The 18,676-nt window shown below is 43.0% G+C and overlaps 3 protein-coding genes across 3 annotated transcripts; 1 reads left to right on the top strand and 2 right to left on the bottom strand.

Moving 5' to 3' along the window:
• Window positions 1-20: 20 nt before the first annotated feature.
• tatdn1 (TatD DNase domain containing 1) lies at window positions 21-4,374 on the bottom strand. The gene is made up of 12 exons (XM_079176460.1): window positions 4,294-4,374; window positions 3,538-3,603; window positions 3,247-3,296; window positions 2,827-2,890; window positions 2,500-2,643; window positions 2,233-2,275; window positions 1,874-1,959; window positions 1,752-1,792; window positions 1,195-1,271; window positions 720-790; window positions 424-550; window positions 21-296 (listed from the first exon to the last, which is right to left on the bottom strand). Exons 1-12 carry the CDS (start codon window positions 4,370-4,372, stop codon window positions 194-196), a joined length of 951 nt encoding a protein of 316 aa, XP_079032586.1. The 5' UTR covers window positions 4,373-4,374; the 3' UTR covers window positions 21-193.
• A 268-nt stretch (window positions 4,375-4,642) lies between these two features.
• On the top strand, window positions 4,643-6,851 carry ndufb9 (NADH:ubiquinone oxidoreductase subunit B9). The gene is made up of 4 exons (XM_079176413.1): window positions 4,643-4,766; window positions 5,671-5,863; window positions 6,314-6,427; window positions 6,513-6,851. The coding sequence occupies exons 1-4, from the start codon at window positions 4,678-4,680 to the stop codon at window positions 6,642-6,644; spliced, it is 528 nt and encodes a 175-aa protein (XP_079032539.1). The 5' UTR covers window positions 4,643-4,677; the 3' UTR covers window positions 6,645-6,851.
• A 644-nt stretch (window positions 6,852-7,495) lies between these two features.
• On the bottom strand, window positions 7,496-12,116 carry LOC306708485 (angiopoietin-2-like; the record flags this gene model as incomplete). The annotated part of the gene is made up of 6 exons (XM_079176327.1): window positions 7,496-7,642; window positions 7,731-7,926; window positions 8,429-8,645; window positions 8,723-8,857; window positions 9,917-10,160; window positions 11,658-12,116. 6 exons carry the CDS (start codon window positions 12,114-12,116, stop codon window positions 7,496-7,498), a joined length of 1,398 nt encoding a protein of 465 aa, XP_079032453.1.
• Between the last annotated feature and the right edge of the window lie 6,560 nt (window positions 12,117-18,676).

Raw genomic sequence — 18,676 nt, 5'->3', positions numbered from 1 at the left:
CGTTAAAGAAAAAACCCATACAACATAATTTATTTTATTTCAGAAGAAGAGAGATCAGAGGTTTTTTGACTTTTCAAAATTGGCAACGAGAGAATTTTATCTATCATTCACACACACACACACACACACACACACACACACACTGATGAAGATCGTATCAGTCGGTCTCCTGAAGGTGTAACGTGCTTCGTCGTCAGCTGGAGCTGAAGAAGACTTTGATGGTGTTGTTGTAGATTGCGTTGGCGAGCTCCAGCGGCTCCTCCTCCCTCGCTGCAGCCATCACCTCTAACACTTGTCTGGAGGAGAGAAACGGTGAAATCTAAGCATCAGCTTTTGGACTGAAGAACGTCGATGTTTGCTCGCCTGTAAACTGGTGAATTTATCCAGTGAGTTCTGCAGAGAATCCACCTCAACGTTACTCACATGATGTGACAGGGCTCGTTCCTGTCCTTCAGACAATGCCCCGCCTCCCACTTCTTCTTTGTGGGAAATGTAGTTTTTACGTATTTGGAGCCTGCATGCGTGTTCTTCACGCCACACCACGGAGCATCTGGGAAGGACCAGGACGGTGTTAACGCATTAATAACTGTCAAACTGTCAAATCCAGATCTGCTGTTTTGTGTAATGATGAGCATTCGTGTATGCTCCCCAACGTCAATATCTTCTTTAATATTTGTATCAAATACCTTTTTCATTAAAACAAACTGAAGGCATCTCACCCGTTTCTATCATGAGCCGCTCAGTGGGGATGGACTTCATGGCTTCAATATTGGCCTCTGTTTTCAAGGAACTGAACAATAGAAATAACGATAAACACTGTTTGAGTTTCAGTATTAACATAAATAAATAATAACAAAATGATGATGTTGTGAAGCACAGAGCTGAACTGATTTGTATATGTTAAATAATAATATAATATAATATATCAGGGCTGTATTGTTCACATAATTGCGAAAAAAACCCTAAAATGACAGATTTGATGAGTCATGTTGCTTTAAATACAGAATACTTTTAAACACTTCTTCCCTTCATTGAATTAGTATTTTTCTCCTTCATATTATGTGTTTAGACTGTGAGCAAATCAAGTTCTATTCAGCACGATACACTGAATCCAACATTGTAGACCAGATGTGGAGCCGAGTCCACATGTGGTTCATGTCGGGTCAAGTCTCCGGGTTCAGTTCATCCTCTCACCAGCCGTTTATTCCAATGAAGAGGTCCAGGTCAACGAGGGCAGCCGCGTCCTCTGCCGTCCCGTCAAACGAGTGGACCTGAAATAAGAAAACTCTCAGGTAATCAGCTGGATCATAGTTTCGTCTCCAACTTTCGTGAATTCATTTCTTCTTTCTTTACCATAATAATTACATTTGGAGGCAAACTACCATTCCAGTGAATTACGTTTCTATTGTTTTCAAATGTGAAAGCAACGTTTTACAAATCTTTCCTACAGACAGCGAAGATGTTTGACGTCCTTCTGCAGTACGTTTTATTGGAACGTGTGTCTATTAAATGCATCACTTCCCAGGATCCCACAATGCAATGCAACACGGACACGGAGGACTTAAACAGCTCATTTAAAGAAGAAATGTCAGACAGCTTCAACAACATCTTGGAAAATCAGTAAAAATGCAAAGTAGTAGAAGTTAGATTCCCTTTTAGTGAAAAACATTAAAGTCTCTTACTGTCTTGTATACTTTCTACCAGACAGTAAACTTTGAAGAATATCATAAAGTGTAAAACAAATCACTCACCACTCCTCCAACACATCTGTCTCGGTTTCTCTTCATGATGTCTGTCAAAGAGAGACGAAGAAACAGTCAAATGCTTTGTATGCAAATAAGAACCAGACCAGGTCCTGAGTGAAGAAACCTACCGATGAAGTCCTGGTGGGAGTTCCTGCAGTGGAGGAACATCGGCAGCTTGGTCTCCTCTGCCAGATCAAACTGCTTCTCAAAGTACCTGTTCCACACCAGAATGGGCAGAGAGAGGAAACAGTGCGTATTTAACGGCTTCTTCAAACTTTTGTGACAAACAATTTAACGTTTTCTCAAGCAAGTTATCAATAGATTAGTTTGTGATGAAAACGATTGTTACATGTTGTTACAACCTCCAGGTCTGAAAGGTGAAGCCAATGCTGTATGTCTTAAACCTGCATTCTCTCTAATGTCCACCAGGGGGCGACTCCTGTTTTAAAAGAAGCTTTTAATGAACAACAGAGACAAATAAACTTACTTGAGTTGAGTCTCTTTTGGGCAAAATTGCAACCTGTCGAAATCTGTAACGGGGAGAAAAGATACATTACAGTCTCTTTATATTTTATATCATATTTATATAATATATAAGAATATACACTGATGTAGTTGTATAAAAAAAGCTAAGAGCCACAAGTGTCACATTTGTGGTGGATAAAATGTGAAGAATTTCCGTTTTCTTCTCTGTGTTTTAATTCTTTTTTTTAAATGATTACTGCACAAATGCAACACCGTCACCAGCACTCACCTAGTCCACACTCTCCGACGGCCACCACCTTTCCTCTGTGCGCCGTCACCAGCTCCCTCAGCCCTGAGAGGTACTGGGATTCACCGCTCTGCTCAAACTCACTGCAGCGGGTGGGATGGCAGCCCACCGTGCAGTAGAACTCATCTGTAACAACGACACACGGGGAGCGGGTGTGAAGGTGCAGCACAGAGGACAGAATCAGGCAGATTTTAGTTAATTCCGCTCCTGGAGAAATGGACTCATGAATTCACACTGAGGTCGTGCACCAGGCTCTGCGATACCATCGTAAAAAGCCCACAACACGTCTTTTGTCGTGGTTTTCATTACCTCTGGTCTCGGCTAGTTTAAGAGCCTCCTTGCTGTCTTCGAGGTTTCCTCCTGTGATCATAAACTGGAACAAAGCGACAGGTTGTACATTACTTGTGAGACAAAAAATCTAAATGGCTTTTCGGTGTTCAAAAACAAGACCTAAGAGTCTCGGATCACCACAGTTATTACTAGTTAATGCTGAAGGGAACACGAGCGCCTTTCAGTGCAGTCCGTCCGATGGTTGTTGAAACATTTCACTCAAAATCACAAACGTCGACCTCATGATGGTGCAAGAGGAACAAGTCAGAGGATCACTGAAGTCAGTGGGATTCATCCTCTGAGGACCATGAACGTCTGCACTGAGTGTCATGAGAATCCATCCGACAGCTGTAGAGATATTTCAGTCAAACCAAAAGTAATAATGGAGACATGGCTTACCTTTTCAACTCCGGTTCTGAGAGCTCTGTCAACGATCTCATTGAAGTCATCTGTCACAAAATCACAACTGATCTCAGGTTAACTAGTCTCAGGTTAACTAGTCTCAGGTTAACTAGTCTCAGGTTAACTAGTCTCAGGTTAACTGGTTTCAGGTTAACTAGTCTCAGGTTAACTAGTCTCAGGTTAACAGGTCTCAGGTTAACTCGTCTCAGGTTAATTTATCTCAGGTTAACTAGTCTCAGGTTAACTGGTCTCGACAGCCCAATAGCCAAAAGTAGATGCGTAGCTCACCGTCGTGCTTCTGCTTCCCTCTGTAGAGTCCTCTGAACATCGGGTCGGTCAGGTTCACACCGATATCTGGAGAGGACTGAAGTTATCGATACTGACATATTTCACCAAACATGCTGTTGTGATTGACTTTTGTTCGTGCATTTTGACTGATGTTGTCTTATGATATAGTTATGATATGATACAGTGATCCTGCTGGGATATCGTCTCTTGAAATAATAATATAATAATAATTGATCAACTTCTCATCTCAGTACAACACATTTTAACTTGTGTTGTTTTGCATTATGTCATCTCAGCTGCTTGTAAATATATAAAACTACGAGCATTTTTTGAAGTGCATGATCCAAAATCATGACCCAGTCCTATAAACCTGCACAGACATGGTTAAGGCTTCACATTCTCAGTGAGTTGAGGGTTTGATTCCCACTCTAATGTTTTACAACCACCACCTTTCTTGACTCTATCTGCATTCACTTCAATGCCAAACACAATACCTGTTGCTGATGTATAAGCTGTCATCAGGAGTTGTGAAATGCTTTAAACCAAAATCAAACCATCTGACATGTCTCTGCACACATCTGTACAGCTCTGTAACTGCTGTGTTGTCATTTTTCAGCAGGGCTAACTCAAACTAGCTCCCATGCTAACTCAAAACACACATGCTTGTCTGTTGACCACCATTACCAGCATGCACTGACTCTCATCTAACCTTCTCTTTATGTCTTGTAATGTAAACATCAAACACAAGTGTCTCACCGATGAATTTGTGCTGAGCCATGTTTGTAAGAGCAATACTTCTAAAAAGAACCACACATGCAGCCCTCACCAATCCCATAATGCGTTAATACCGTAAGTACTATAAAGGAGAGCAGTCACATTATTGGTATAGTTAGTTTTTTGGCTATTTCCCCCCTCTTCTCCAAAGGTTCAAGACGAAAGATAATATGGAGCGAGTTTGGTTGTAATTAGCCGTTATCACTAACATCTGTGATTAAATCGTGGGGAAAAAGGGACAAAAATAAACATCCAAGATAATACGTTTGCGCGTTCTACGTGCACTTACGGTAATAACGTCCACACGCCACATAGTCCCAGAATCCACCGCGCCGTACACCGAGAAGGTGACAGGGGACGGTGAAAATGGCCACTGCCTATCTCACCCACCACCAGAAGGTGTTGCGGCTTTACAAGAAGTCCCTTCGACACCTGGAGTCATGGTGCATTTTCAGGTAAGAGGAGCTCGTCTTCGTTTAAGAACCGCGAAAATAAAAACATAAAACGTCGCTGCTGTACCGTAGACAGTCTGTGTTTGCTGTGCTGCTAAGCTAACCAGCTAAGCTTAGCTAACGGCTAGCCAGGTCACCCATTCCAGTCGAGTTGTAGCCTTTTAGCTAACAACTAAACTTACAAATCGAGTCTAATAGATCTGAATAGATAAATACAGAAATCATACATTAAGCTAGTTTAAATGTTAGGAATTCACTTGGTGGGAAATCTCACTTCTCATTCGCTCACCACTCCAAACGCTGTTCTGTGAAATCTATTATTGTTATTACTTTATTTATTAATCAAGCTATCAACTCTTCCATATGATGAACTGATTAATTATTGTTTTTGTCAAATGCTGTTCAAGTTAAGTTATTTATATAGGCATCTATTCCTTATACAGGTAGCAGTTAAACATGAATGAAGTAATTCACTCTCTAGATGTGGTCAATATACAATTTATAATATCTGAGAATAAGTTACACATTGTAATAAAAACAACAATAACAAAGAAAAAAAACTAATATTGACCCAGAACCATACTGGGCATGTGAGACCAGTATTTAGGGTTTTGAGTTAAACGTTATATGGAGTTTTATACCCAGACCTTGCATTGCAGATAAGAGTTATGAAGAAGAAACAAGAACAACTTTGACATTGTCAAGCTCCTCGATGTTACAGTGACAGCGTGGAACGTACTGTCGTGTTTCTCTCAAGAGGAAGAAATGCTTCTTGTTGTTCATGATGACTTCGTTTGCGTCACGTTCACACTGTACCTGCACTACATGTCTTGCGGTAACAGGACACATCTGATTCTCTCTTGTTGTAACTGTTTTTTTAAATTTGTTTTATAATTTATTGTTACAGAGACAAATACCGGTTCTACGCCTGCATAATGCGAGCTCGCTTCGATGAGAGCAAGGACGAGAAGGACATGGTGAAGGCCACCATGATGCTGAAGTCGGGGGAGGAGGAGTTCTGGACCAACCAACACCCTCAGCCCTACATCTTCCCCGACTCCCCCGGCGGGACGTCCTACGAGAGATACGAGTGCTACAAGGTGAGACGGGGCGTCACGGGCTGCGTCTGGATGTTATTACCCTGTGGATACACATTTCTTCTTCTTCTTCTTCAGTATTTTATCTCTTACTTTATAAAGCTCACAACTTGTGACACAAAAACAACACAATTATTTGAACTTATAAGTTTGCAAGTTGTTTCATATTTTTCCCTTTTTTTCTGTAATAAAGCCAAGGGATGTTTCAAATAATAATAAGAATATCGACATGCAGCACTGTGTGGTCTGTCGAGTCGTTACTGCCCTCTGGTGGAGATGTAAGGGGAGTGCAGCTACTACCATCTACGTCACATAATCTGACACATTCTGTCCTCAAACCTTGAGCGAGTTTTCAGCAAAGAACAGGAACACTTGAATGTTCTTATTTAAGATCGACGGGAAGATGCAGTCGATCGTACTGTAACGTCCTGAGCTCCGCTCTGTTTCCTGCAGGTCCCAGAGTGGGCGCTGGACCACTGGCACCCCTCAGAGAAGGCCGTGTACCCCGACTACTTCTCCAAGAGGGAGCAGTGGAAGAAACTGAGACTGCAGAGCTGGGACAAAGAGGTGAGCGCGTTTCAGCATCCGGTCCGTCGACACATCGCATGTTTTACATTCCACCGTGTTGTAAACCTTTGTGTCTTGGTTCCAGGTCGCCCAGCTGCAGGCTGAGACTTCACCCGGAGGCCCCAAGACCGAAGCTCTCCCTCCCGCCCGCACGGAGGGAGAGCTCCCCCCTCTGTGGTGGCAGTACGTCACCCGCCCCAGAGAGCGCCCCACATAAACACCCTCCACAATCTTCAACACGCAGCAGCAGCACGAAGTCTGGCTGAATTTACATATTTCTGTGAAGAATGTTTGACGAGTCATTCATCTGTGCGGGTTGCACGGCTGAGAAAACAACCTGCCTGAATTCACACTGATGTGACTTTGGGAAGTCCTGTAGATGTATCAATGAATACCTGTAACTATTAATTAATAAATAAATATATGTAAATGTGTGTGTTGTGTTCAACTGCAAAAGAAAAAAAATCTTCTAAATCTAAACATCTAACATGAGTAAAAAGTGAAGTAAAGCATACGAACTTTAATTTGTTCAAAACATCTTTCATACCTCCAAATATCCCCATATACATATATATATACATATACATACACACATTGGATATTCTCCCAAAAAGCACAGGGGGTGCTTTAAAGGTTCTGTATTAATTTGCACATATGCTCGCTTATAAGACCTCCTAGGCTTCCTAAACCTTTCCACAAGGACGGTTTATGCTCCCTGATACAGGGATGGGTCAAATGCAGAGAAACATTTCCCCCTTAAAGGGATATATATAGTGTATAAATAAAATAAAATATCTTGTGATCAGGAAAGTATCTGTCCTTAAATTCAATGACCCAGAACCAACAATGTGTTGGCCCGTCGCTCAGTCATTTATGTAAATCTGTAGTTTATTTTTTTTGTAAAAAGGCTCAGTGACAGCTCGACACTAGTTTACTCAAACAGCATAAAAAGTGCATTTGTTGCGGACTATTTTCAGCAGCGTATTAATACGTAATTTAGTACGTGGGATTTCTGGCAACCCCTAGAGGCAGCTAGCAGTCCTGAGACGGCTGCAAGCAGGGCTTCAGCTATGGCGACAAGCGCGGCCTGAAGTTGCGCGGTCGCATCATCATGGTCACCGCCTTCAGAGAGTAGAAGTCTGACTCCTTCCAGGAGAACCAGACGACGCCGTCCGGCCCGAGCAGGTTCTGAGCTTTCAGAGAGTAGCGCCCCCCCTGGTGGAAACAAGGGTGTTTCATCATTAACATATTTATAAACCTGTGTACCGGTCCCACGACATCTCATGGCGCGTTTGTCTCTGACCTCGTAGTAGACGCCGTTGAGGTTGGCGTAGAAACACTGGTGGAACCACCAGCCGGCGTGGCTGATCTCGGCGCAGATGTTGCCGGTGTCTGGCGTGCTGAAGTCGTGCTGATCGTGGTACCAACCGAACGAATCCTCCACCGTTCCACTGAAACCAGACACATGGAGGCGGTACCGGTTCTCCTCGTTCTCTATCCTGCATGAGGAGGAGAGGAAACCATAAGAGTAGAGAGATCCACTTGTCCTGCAGCCCTCTGACTGTCCTCTACATGTTACAATAGAAGTGTCACCCATTGGTCTGTCGCCATCTTGTTTTTTTTTGCAACCAGAAGGGACACAAGGGGGTGGAGCTAAGTACAACTGACATTTTTCTGTGACCAAAATGTTACAATTATCTTTTAAAGTTTAAAGTGACGCTCTGGTAGCGACCTGTCAATCACAGTAAGCAACTAGAGATTGAGACCATCAACTCATGTTTACAATGTTTACTGAGGTAATAAATCAAGAGAGAAGTAGAGTCATTTTCTCATAGACTTCTATACAACCAGAGGAGTCGCCCCCTGGTGGACATTAGAGAGAATGCAGCTTTAACACATGAAGCATTGGCTTCACTTTTCAGACCCGGAGGTTAACGTCTGGTCTGTTACAGTTGTCTCTGTGCTGTTTACGACTCATCTACATCGTCCGGTCTGTTTTACCTGAAGCTGTGGTACAGGGCGTGTTTGTGGGCGTGGCTCCAGTCGAGCAGGTCGATACGGAGGCTGTGGTGGCCCTGGTTGGACAGCAGGTAGAGCTGTTGGTTGCCCAGCCAGTGTTCCTCTCGCGGCTTGCCGAAGCCGTCGCGGTACTCCGACCAGCCGCGGTTAAAACTCACCAAGCCACCGCGCCGCCGCTGAAACACCGTCCAGCCTCCGCCTAGAGCACACCAAGAAGAAGAAATATGTCTTTGTGTCTATACCTTGTACTAGATAACGCGAGCGTGTCTGTCTCACCCTCAGTCTCCATGTCGCAGTAGACGGGCAGGGCGATGCCTGGCGACTGGATGATGGTGTAAACACCGGAATGATGAACACCGTTGTAATACAGAGACGCACAGTCGGACGGACAGAAAGACAAACGCGGTCCATCTGAGGGACGGAGACAAAAAAACGGTCAACTCATGATGTTGTTAAAATCTTGTCGTTAGCAGTTTTAATGATGCGTTATTAGCTGCTGAGAGCGAGTGTGAACAGGTTAGAATTCCATTTATGTTGCTGTGAAAACATCTCCTTCAAACAACTGGATTTATTCAAGTTTCTCACCAACACTACATTTAATTAGTAAGGAAAAAAACATTACATTTACATGTCAACATTATAATTTTCCTTTGCACAATACTGATTTTCACTGAACAGCCTGAACGCATCATAATGTAACTTAAAGGAACCGCCGTTGGTTAGCCGTTAGCGGTGCTGCTAACGTTACTAGCTCTCCTTCTCCTCCTGTCAATTTAAAGACAGATTGGTTGTTTACAATGTAACATTATCAGAGAACGGCGACTAGAAAAGCACAAATGCCGATGTCCTGATCGCACATTGTGACGGTTAATATAATAATGAATTCCATCGCTCTTCTTGGCAAGACGGCGCCCCGCGAAGCTGGTTTAGGCGTGGGACAATTGGTTAAGTTTAGGTATTGACCTCGAGTAGTTAGGGTCAGGATAGCCCATTGGTCGTGGGCATAGGACCCGAACAAATCAGGGTATCGGGACCTCGGCGAGCGTGGACTCCCGGCCAATCCTAGCACTTGAATGCTGCACAGGGCGGCGTCTTGCCAAGAAGAGCAGAGGGATTCATTATACCGCCTCCGGTAGCTGCCGCACACTCTCCTCCGGACTAGTGGGCTGCAGGATGAAATTAAAAATGAAAACGTTACAAGTTGTTTCCTCATTTCTATTTTTTCTCGTCTCCTTTCTTCGGATTATTTGGTTAATTTCTTACACATTGCACCTTTAACTGTTAACAAAACATAGGCTGCAAAATCAGATTTTTGTACGGTAAAGCAAAATAAATGTTGAATGCCCTGCAGCAACACACTGCTGCCGTGTGTAGTTTTGATTGGGTTAAAAAGTTCCAGTTAGGTTGCATGAACCTCATCATGCAACATGCAATTCATGCAACTCACCACTGCGTCGGTTGCACGTGTACCTGGTGGCAGAGTGTCTCGCATGCCGAGCAGCGGCGTCGTTCTGACGACGTTGATGGCGCAGCCCGTGTTGCGGCTCATGCGCCGCGCGGCGGCGGCGGCGGCCGAGAGGTTGCGGAGCTGCGCCTGCAGCTCGTACAGCAGCGCCGCGTGCACCAGGAGCAGCGTGTCGGCCTCGGTGTGACGCAACTCCAGAGAACGCAACCGCTGGTCGAAGGGCGACTCTACGCTAACTCTTTCTTCACCCTGAGAGTTAAAAACAGAGAAGAGTTGGTGAGGTTTGACATTGTTCTCCTGTTGTAAACAAATGGGAACCTAAAAAAGGAAGTAAGTACGTTTTAATGTTTAGGTGTAATTCATTATCACACTGCAGCGCTCATCTCAGCTCCTCCAACTCAACACACACATTGACACTATTCAACAAGCATGACCATGTAAACAAAAGTGAAACCTAAATCAATCAACTCTGTCAGCAGTCTCTCTCCCGATCAGACAAGCTTAAACTAAAGCTATCTGTATGTAATCTGTTTATCATAGTCTGTTCTCGTAAACTTCTAAAAAAAAAATGGAGGTACAAAGAGCGTTTACGGCACACGGATGAATGCGTATTCGCGGATACGGAAAGTATTTTGTTTGTCTTCATTTTGGGAGGATTTTGCTACTGCCTCATTTGTGTGGTACAATAAATTAAATTACCAAAGACGTCGGATCGCCAAAATGAATACTTTTCAATTACAGGACACACAAGTAGCTAAATTTAGCCGCTTATATGCTCAAATCTGAAGGGAAAGCATTGCTCTACAAGGACTTTCGTCAGCAAACAATGGCAACATTTACAAAAACAAGCAAATATCTTTTGAGGGTTGGCCCCCCGAGACACTCCAGCACAGAAACATACTCTCTGGGTCAGGCAGACCAAAAGGCCTGCAGCTAATCCTGTTAGCATTCAGGGTTAAGGAGGACTTAGTGGGTGTCAATACAGGGAGATAAAGACAGACAGAGATAAATAGAGACAGAGACAGAGAGAGAGGAGGGTGTCCGAATAACCTTTGCCCCTATAAAATATAAACTACATGTATGTGTACATTATCACAGTTATTGTTAGTGTTTGTAGCATTGCCTGTATTGTTTTATGTTCACAAGCTGAAAGCATTTAGCTTGTGAGGCAGTACGTTAGCGACTGGCCATGTGGCCTGTTGTCGGTGCCAGATAAAAACTCAAGGGATCACCAAAAGAATTGGTGTCTTTTGGGGAACACGGATATCTGTGCAAACGTTTATGTAGCTTTTCAGATACATCACTCCGGACCAAAGTGCTGCACAGACATCAAGCCTACAGAGGGAGGCGTAGTAAAATAAAATTGTAAAAAGAAAGGGGTTGAAATAGATGAATAATACTAAAGAAATGTTTAATCTGACGTAAAACATGTTGAATTATAAATATAAATAAATATCCTTATCAATCATTGACTCGACTCTAGAGGTTTTTATGTTGTGGAACAAATCTCCTAATCGGGTGTTAACCACATACCTCATTTCAGGCCACTAACCAAAATCCCATTAAAAAACCCTGTGACTTTGAGACGAGACAACCTGACGTCAAAGGATTCTACCTCATTTACAGGTGTTAGGACTCACTCCTGCAGGACTCTATTCATAACACGTCCAACTATTTATTCATGAAAGTTAAGCTGCCGTTTCATTCTAACAGAGACGAACTGTGAACTAGCATACGGCCGTGTACCTGCACCTCCAGGGACTTCGCTCGATGGCGGTGGTTCCTCAGCTCCTCCTGCAGCTCCGACGTCGTCTCCCTCAGCTCCTCCAGCTGCTCCTTTCTGTTCTGGTTCTCGTGGAGCCAATACGAGATGTCGTCCGTGCAGCGGAACATGTCCGGGCAGCGTTGCTGCGACGTTCCCACCGGCACCGGAGGCAGCGTGGCCACCAGCCGGCACTGGCCGCCAGACGTCAGGTGGCTGCTGTACTCGCCGCACTGTGCCGACGAACTGCCGATAGTCCGGTTGAAGGTTTGGCTGGTTCTGTCGTTAACGCCGGTGTCGCCGCTGCGTACGAATGGTGCGGAGTTCGCCGACAGGTCGGAGTGTGTTTCCAGGAGCGAGGGAAGAGGATGCCAGTCAGCGTCCTCATAGTTGTCTTTGTTTGTGTCCCAGTTTGTGTCAAAGTCTGTGTCTGGTACATCCATGCTTGTTTGGATGTTCATGTCCAGTACATCCCCGTTATTTCCTGTGAGGGTATTGGGGTGTACGTCCTCATCGTGTCCAACATCTGGGCGTTCATCGGAGGCCGCATGGTGACACCGGCGGGTCAGTAAGACAAAGGTTAGTAGAATGGATCGCCACTTCATCCTGAACATCCAGGAACTCGCCCTCACTGGTTGTTGCTGATTTTTATTTGTATCCATAAGCAACTTCAAGTGAAGTCATCGGTTTCAATCAGCTGATCAATATCAAGGTCAGACGTCATCGCTACAAGTCGAGGTCCAGACGGGAAAAAACTGAACAAAACAAAGATGAAGTCCATAGATTCTATTAACCATGAATAGTGACTTAAACACACTGTTACAGAGCCCTCTTCAAACTCTGTAACATCCCAGCCAGGCTTCTATAAAGGTGCTCGACCTGGTTCAGTGGCCCATAGACTAGTGCTTTAACATTCACTGGAGTGGTGGAGGAAGAGATCTCTGAAAGTTAACTTTTAGCCCAGGAAACACGGTTACAATCAATGAGAGGAGCAGTTTTCCATAAATCTTTAAGATTTTATCAGCAAGCCTCGAAGTTCTTGAAGAGAGAAACCTCTTTGACATGAAACGAGTTAGACAGGAATGATGGTCCTTCTAAACCAGATCTAAACCAAGACCCAGATCCTGCTATGGTCCCAGCCAGGTCAAAGGAAAAGTTCAGACCTGCTGGTTCGATCGTCCCCTCCGGTTGAAACAAACTGTTGAAGAGCAGAAACAAAGTCTGGATCATGTTTGAGAATGTGCGCCACAAACACAAACGTGCTGGACAACTTCAAGCTTTCAAATGTTTTCATTTGTGGGACAAATCTGCTTTACATCTTGGGTAAATTAAGACCCGATTCAAAGCAAAACGGGAGTGTATCTATGTTCCCAGGGACCTATGTTCGCAGGCGCATATGCTTTACAGGGTCCCAAGTTCAGGGTCCTTTGTTTCAATGGTCATACGTTCCCGGGGCCTATGTCTCTAGGGTCCTATGATCCCAGGGTCCTGTTTCCAGGATCCTAAGTTCCAATGAAAAAACAGATGCAAGAAACTGAAAGTTCATGGAAACCCAGGACTATTAAAACAATCCCTGTTGGTGCATTCAAGGATGCTCCAACATCTGAGATTCAAGAGTCAGCTGATGCACAGAAACCTTAAAGAAATAACCAAATTTAGATACTATGAATCCCTACTCCTGCCATTGGACGTAAAAAACATTGTCATTGGATGTAAACTTGCATTTTTTTGTATAATCATTCGATATTAGTGTTGTACTTCTCACAGTGTCTACGTCCTATGGTCCTTAAATGCATCTTCAAGAAAGTTTTCAGACCCGTCCCTGCTTTCAACTGTATCACCACACGATGGCATTGAAAACTTTGACAACAAAACTAAAGGTGAATACATGTTAACTGTGAGTGTCTAAAGCAACTGGCAACAGAGCCAGTGAGCTAAAAGTTTGCATGAATTTTATATTTAATGTAAATCACTCTCCTACCTGTTGCCCTGTACGTCCCAGCATTGCAACGCATCTCAATGGAAAAGCATCAACACAGCCAGGAGACTATTTGTGTGTGTGTGTGTGTGTGTGTGGGTGTGTGGGTGTGTGTGCACCGGGTATGACATCTTATCCTGATAATCCTCTAATGGGATTGGCAGCAATTGGCCTTGAAGGTAATAGATTACATTTAACGGGTTCAAAGTAATGTGACGACAAGTTACAGTAACTGAAAACTGATAACAGACCTGATCTGTTCATTTCATGACCATAGAGTCAATCACAGGTGCAATAATATAAGTTCTCATTGTTGACTAAAACAGCATACAAATAAACAAAGTAAACATTCCCTCATATACACATTTTAGTAGATACTGTATTGTATAAGATTTCTTTAATGTTTATATAATGCTTAGAAACGTTTAACAGTAACTTGCTGTAGACTTAGAATCAGCCCTAATCCCCGACAATGTTAATTACATCCCATAATACTCAACGTTAAACGCAACAAACCACATACTGATGTTTCCAATATAATCACAAAATATATACATGGACACAAAACCCCAAAAGTACTTTGAAGTTACAGAAGTAGAACTTCGTAAACTGAAACAAACATGTGATTCTGTGAATATTTATTGCGGGTAGTTGAACTTAACTTGTAATATTCTTTTATTTCTATTCGGTGGAGACAAAAGGACAGAAAGACGGACTGAATTTAATTGCAGGAGTCGGCGAGTAAAGTGCCTCCACTCCTGATACCGTGTCGATAATGTCGTCGGTCGGCTCTTCTGCCCGTGTCATCGTGCCATTACCTCTTCATGTTGTTCCTGAGCATCCTAGAGTGTGTGTGTGTGTGTGTGTGTGCGTGTGTAATGGGCTGAATGGAGGTTCAAGGCTGTGGGAGTCCTCTAATGGGTTTATATTTACCTGCCTGCCTCCACAAGATGCTCATGTTTGTTCCATTAGTAAAGCAGAAAAAAACAGATGCAGTCGAGTCTTTGTCTGAATCAGACTTGTGAACAAAACAACATAACTTGAGTTCTCAATAGAGAAACAGTTTGAACGAAAATGTAGGTTTTAGCAACAAACATTTTTTTTAATTTTGAGAACACAACAAGGGAAATAAGATTGCTTAGCAGTAACTGGTCTTTGTATTTGTTACAGAATAATGTGTATAGCTTTGATATAGATATTAACAAAAGGCCTCCAGATCAGTCAAATCAGTGTTGGTTCTTGTGTGAACTGTGCAAAGACAGATGGAGGGTTTATCGGTTTTCTACAAAACTTTATAATGTTTTATAGATCACTAAGATATGATTGATTTCAGTATTTTTTCTTCCTCCACTTGCTTCTATTTAGTTGATTTCTGTTCACTTTTTCTTTGTGGGTTTGGTTCCACTTCCCCGACCAAATCACCAGCGCATCGTTGCCACGATTGTCGGAAAGTTGCAAAAGTGTTCGGAAACAGATCTTCTTGGAAAGGTTCATTTTTCAGACCGTCTGCACTTCTGTTGACGGTGGTGGACGTAGAACCGAGAGAGGCTCCTGGTGCATGAAGGGTCTTAAAACTAGGCTACCGACGGATGATTCATCTTAAAGCGAGGAGTGGCTTTGGAGAAAGCTTTGTTTATGCTCTCGCGTGGAACCGTGGCGTGAGCTACGATCACGCACAAAGGCGTTTGTGCTCAACGCGCCGTTCGTTGCATTATTCTCTGAAATGCCAGAGGGTGTACAAACAAAATGAGCTGTGAAGAAGCAATAAAACAACGAGTGTAACCGGCAAAAAGCCAAAAACCAACCTCCTCAATGACAAGGAGGGATTGCAATTAACTGTAAACTCATATCTCACATTCATGGATACTTTATTACCTTTTATACAAACGCTGTAAAGAACGAAGTCAATTCAATTCATTATTAGGAAAAAACGGTTGTTTATCCTTAAAGAGAGGCTCCTGGTGGATGTTGAATGTTAAAGTGAGGGTCCTAGTGGTCCTAAAGCCTTAAAGAGAGGCTCCTGGTGGATGTTGAACGTTAAGGTGAGGGTCCTAGTGGTCCTAAAGCCTTAAAGAGAGGCTCCTGGTGGACACAGAGCTTTATAAAAAATGAAGTTGAATGAAGCTGATCCTCATCAACCTTTTCCCCAGCGGTCCGTTAAACAAGTCAATCCCCTTTCAGATTAATCGTTAGTCACAGAGAGTGGCTCAGAGAATGGAAAGCTGCTGCAGCAGGTGTGTGTGTGTGTGTGTGTGTGTGCATGTAACTGTAGACCCTGACCCCGCAGGTTTGAATCCCCTCTTCCACCTCCTGTGACACCATGTCGGCTTGGTGTTAATCCGCCCGATGCGTCGGCTGACATTTAACACGTCGGGAGGCGGAGGGAGACTTGCGTGGTGCGTCGCTGTCTTTTGTTGTGCCTCTACGCTTTTTTCCTCCTGAAGTCTTCAGCTTCGGACTTTGAAGGTTGACGTGTTTCCTCCGTGAAACCACCAAATGAACAACAACGTCATTCTTAAAAACATAAAATTAGATACAGCTAATATCTACCTGCTGTGGTCACAAGGTGAAAACAGACTATTATGCATGTTAAAAGTTATTTTAGAAAGACAAGGGTGGTAACCCATAATACCATATTATTGAGAATGCCAAAAGAACATTTAGTATGTCCCGATACAAGGAGTGTTTAATGCAGTATTCCAAGAATGGAGTGCAGCAGGGATGGCAGATTTCTGTTCACTGGTTCCCTCGACAAAACGCCGAAGGGATTCTTCCATCGGACTTTGGATAATCTTTACACATCAACACTTTCTTGATTTTTGAAGCGTAAATGGAGTCGGCAGAAGCAAAAAGCTAACGTTAGGCTATAAACTTAACACCACGGTCGTGAGTGAACACAAGAAGGGCGTGAAGGCGGACTAGTCGTCTCATTTAGCAACGGCTTTTTTCAAGACAAGCTTCAACATTTACGAGAGGGCCCATCGTAGAACAAAACGTTAAAATCCCTTCTGCTTGTGTTAGCCACAGACCTTATTTCATGCATCGAACCAAACACTTATCCAAAAAACCCATTGAGTGCAAAAAAGCTGACTCATTTCTAGGTTTTAGGACTCGTTCCTGCAGCGCTGTATATCCGGTATTTCCTGCTGCATGCTGTTCTGAACTACGATCCTAAAATACTGCACATCTACAGAGAGCAGAGGCAGACGACAGCTCATTCACAAAGGTAGCCCAGTGGTTAACGTTGTGAATCCAAACAAAAAACGCTAAAGGATAAAGGGTTCAGAGCTCAGGTACAAGTGCAGTTTCAGGCTTTTTGTCTCTGGCTTCCACTGGAAACCCAGTGTTTTACATCACATTGCTATGATTTGTGGTTAATTCACACAGAAAGGGTTCATAATGGGCTCAAAATGTCTCTGAGAGAGCCCTCAAACACTCGATGATGGTATGAATACTGCAGGACTGATGAGGGAAATGGAGAACAGGTGAGCAGGTCAGGTGATGGAGGGGAAAGCAGGAGGGAGGGGCCAGATGTGAGAGTCAGGTGACTGGGACAGGTGGATAAGTGTGAGGGCATCTCATGGACATAGAGGCAGAATGGGTTAATATAAACACAACTGAGGAAGATATTGAGACGCTATCTTAGCATGTTAGCATGCTAACACTGACTAATTACCACAGTACAGTTGTACAGCTGAGGCTTCTGGGAATGCAGTTAGTTTTGCAGATATTTGGTCAAAAACGTTTAAATGTATAGACCAGATGATAGCGCTAAACGATGCTAATTACAATTCCTCCTGAAGGGAAGATGACTGTGTACCCAATGTTGGTAATCTGTCCAATGGTTGAGACACAACAAAGCTCACGGTGGCGCTGAAAGAATAATCAGAGGATCAACCAAAGTCAGTGGGGTTCATCCTCTGGGGAGCATGAATGTCTGTACAAACTCTCCCAGCAGTCTGTTTAATAAATGTTGAGATATTTCAATCACGAGAGCCACATTTTATTCAATATAAGATTAAATCAGGTTTATAATCAGAACTTTCTTTACAATGAGCATCGCGGCCTCAGAGCTGTGTGTTTTCCTTGAAAGTTCAGCTTTTTGAGTTCGGAAGTTTTCATTGGAGCGGGATGATGGTGACGATGATGATGATGGTTTGTGTGTGTGTGTGTGTGTGTGTGTGTGTGTGACGTGTGTGTGGGTGGAAGAGGGGGATGATATTTCATTAATTGTCAATTTTCATGCAGCAGTGTGCGTGTTTGCAACCATGAATGAGAAAAATGATTGGGGGATTTCAGGTAATGACGCCATCATCGTGTGTGTGTGTGTGTGTGTGTGTGTGTGTGTGTGTGTGTGTGTGTGTGTGTGTGTGTGTGTGTGTGTGTGTGTGTGTGTGTGTGTGTGTGTGTGTGTCCTTGGCTGACAGGATATAAAGTCGCCTGGTCAGTTGGAGGGACTAAAGTGGAGGAACAACAGAAATCTCTGTCCAACGACTGAACGAACTGAAAACAGCAGAGAGAGAGAGAGACAGCGAGGTGAGTGTCTTCTTTATCTGTCTGAATATTATATTATTATATATTATGTTTCTTTATCAAATTATATTAAAAAGCTGTTTTCTACATTCTACTCGTGAAAAAACTTTTAAACTGAAAGGAGGAAAGACGTAAAATAAAGCAAAAGCAAAACAAAAACATAATAATATTAATAATAATAATGATAATAAGCAATATCACACCAAAACAGTGATTACAAAGTGCTTTATGAAAGGCAAACGCAGTATAATAAATAAAGAGTTTTAAAGATATGATGAAAAGAAGAACTGTGTGAATACATTAATATAAAATACGATCAGAGGAAACTTTACAAACATGTTTCTGTGGTGATAATGTGGAATTATGAAATATAATAATACTATCTGGATGCTTTTTGTGCTCATAAGAAACAGTTTTGTGCATCATTGTATTATCTAAACATACACAACATAACATGCATTATGCAATTTAAATGAACAAGTTTATTAAAGT

This window comes from Pholis gunnellus (genome assembly GCF_910591455.1).
Source record: "Pholis gunnellus genome assembly, chromosome: 16".
Classification (NCBI taxonomy): Eukaryota; Metazoa; Chordata; class Actinopteri; order Perciformes; family Pholidae; genus Pholis; species Pholis gunnellus.
This window is presented reverse-complemented; position numbering and strand designations above follow the sequence as displayed.

Bases quoted from the DNA above. Each gene is read 5' to 3' on its own strand.
- tatdn1 (XM_079176460.1), bottom strand. From the start codon at position 4,372: ATGGGATTGGTGAGGGCTGCATGTGTGGTTCTTTTTAGAAGTATTGCT. The intron at 3,604-4,293 runs GTGAGACACTTG...AGTCCTCTCCAG, and splicing joins GGCTCAGCACAAATTCATCG to ATATCGGTGTGAACCTGACC. The intron at 2,891-3,246 runs GTAAGCCATGTC...GCTTTGTTCCAG, and splicing joins TCAGAACCGGAGTTGAAAAG to TTTATGATCACAGGAGGAAA.
- ndufb9 (XM_079176413.1), top strand. From the start codon at position 4,678: ATGGCCACTGCCTATCTCACCCACCACCAGAAGGTGTTGCGGCTTTAC. The intron at 5,864-6,313 runs GTGAGACGGGGC...TGTTTCCTGCAG, and splicing joins AGAGATACGAGTGCTACAAG to GTCCCAGAGTGGGCGCTGGA. The intron at 6,428-6,512 runs GTGAGCGCGTTT...TCTTGGTTCCAG, and splicing joins TGCAGAGCTGGGACAAAGAG to GTCGCCCAGCTGCAGGCTGA.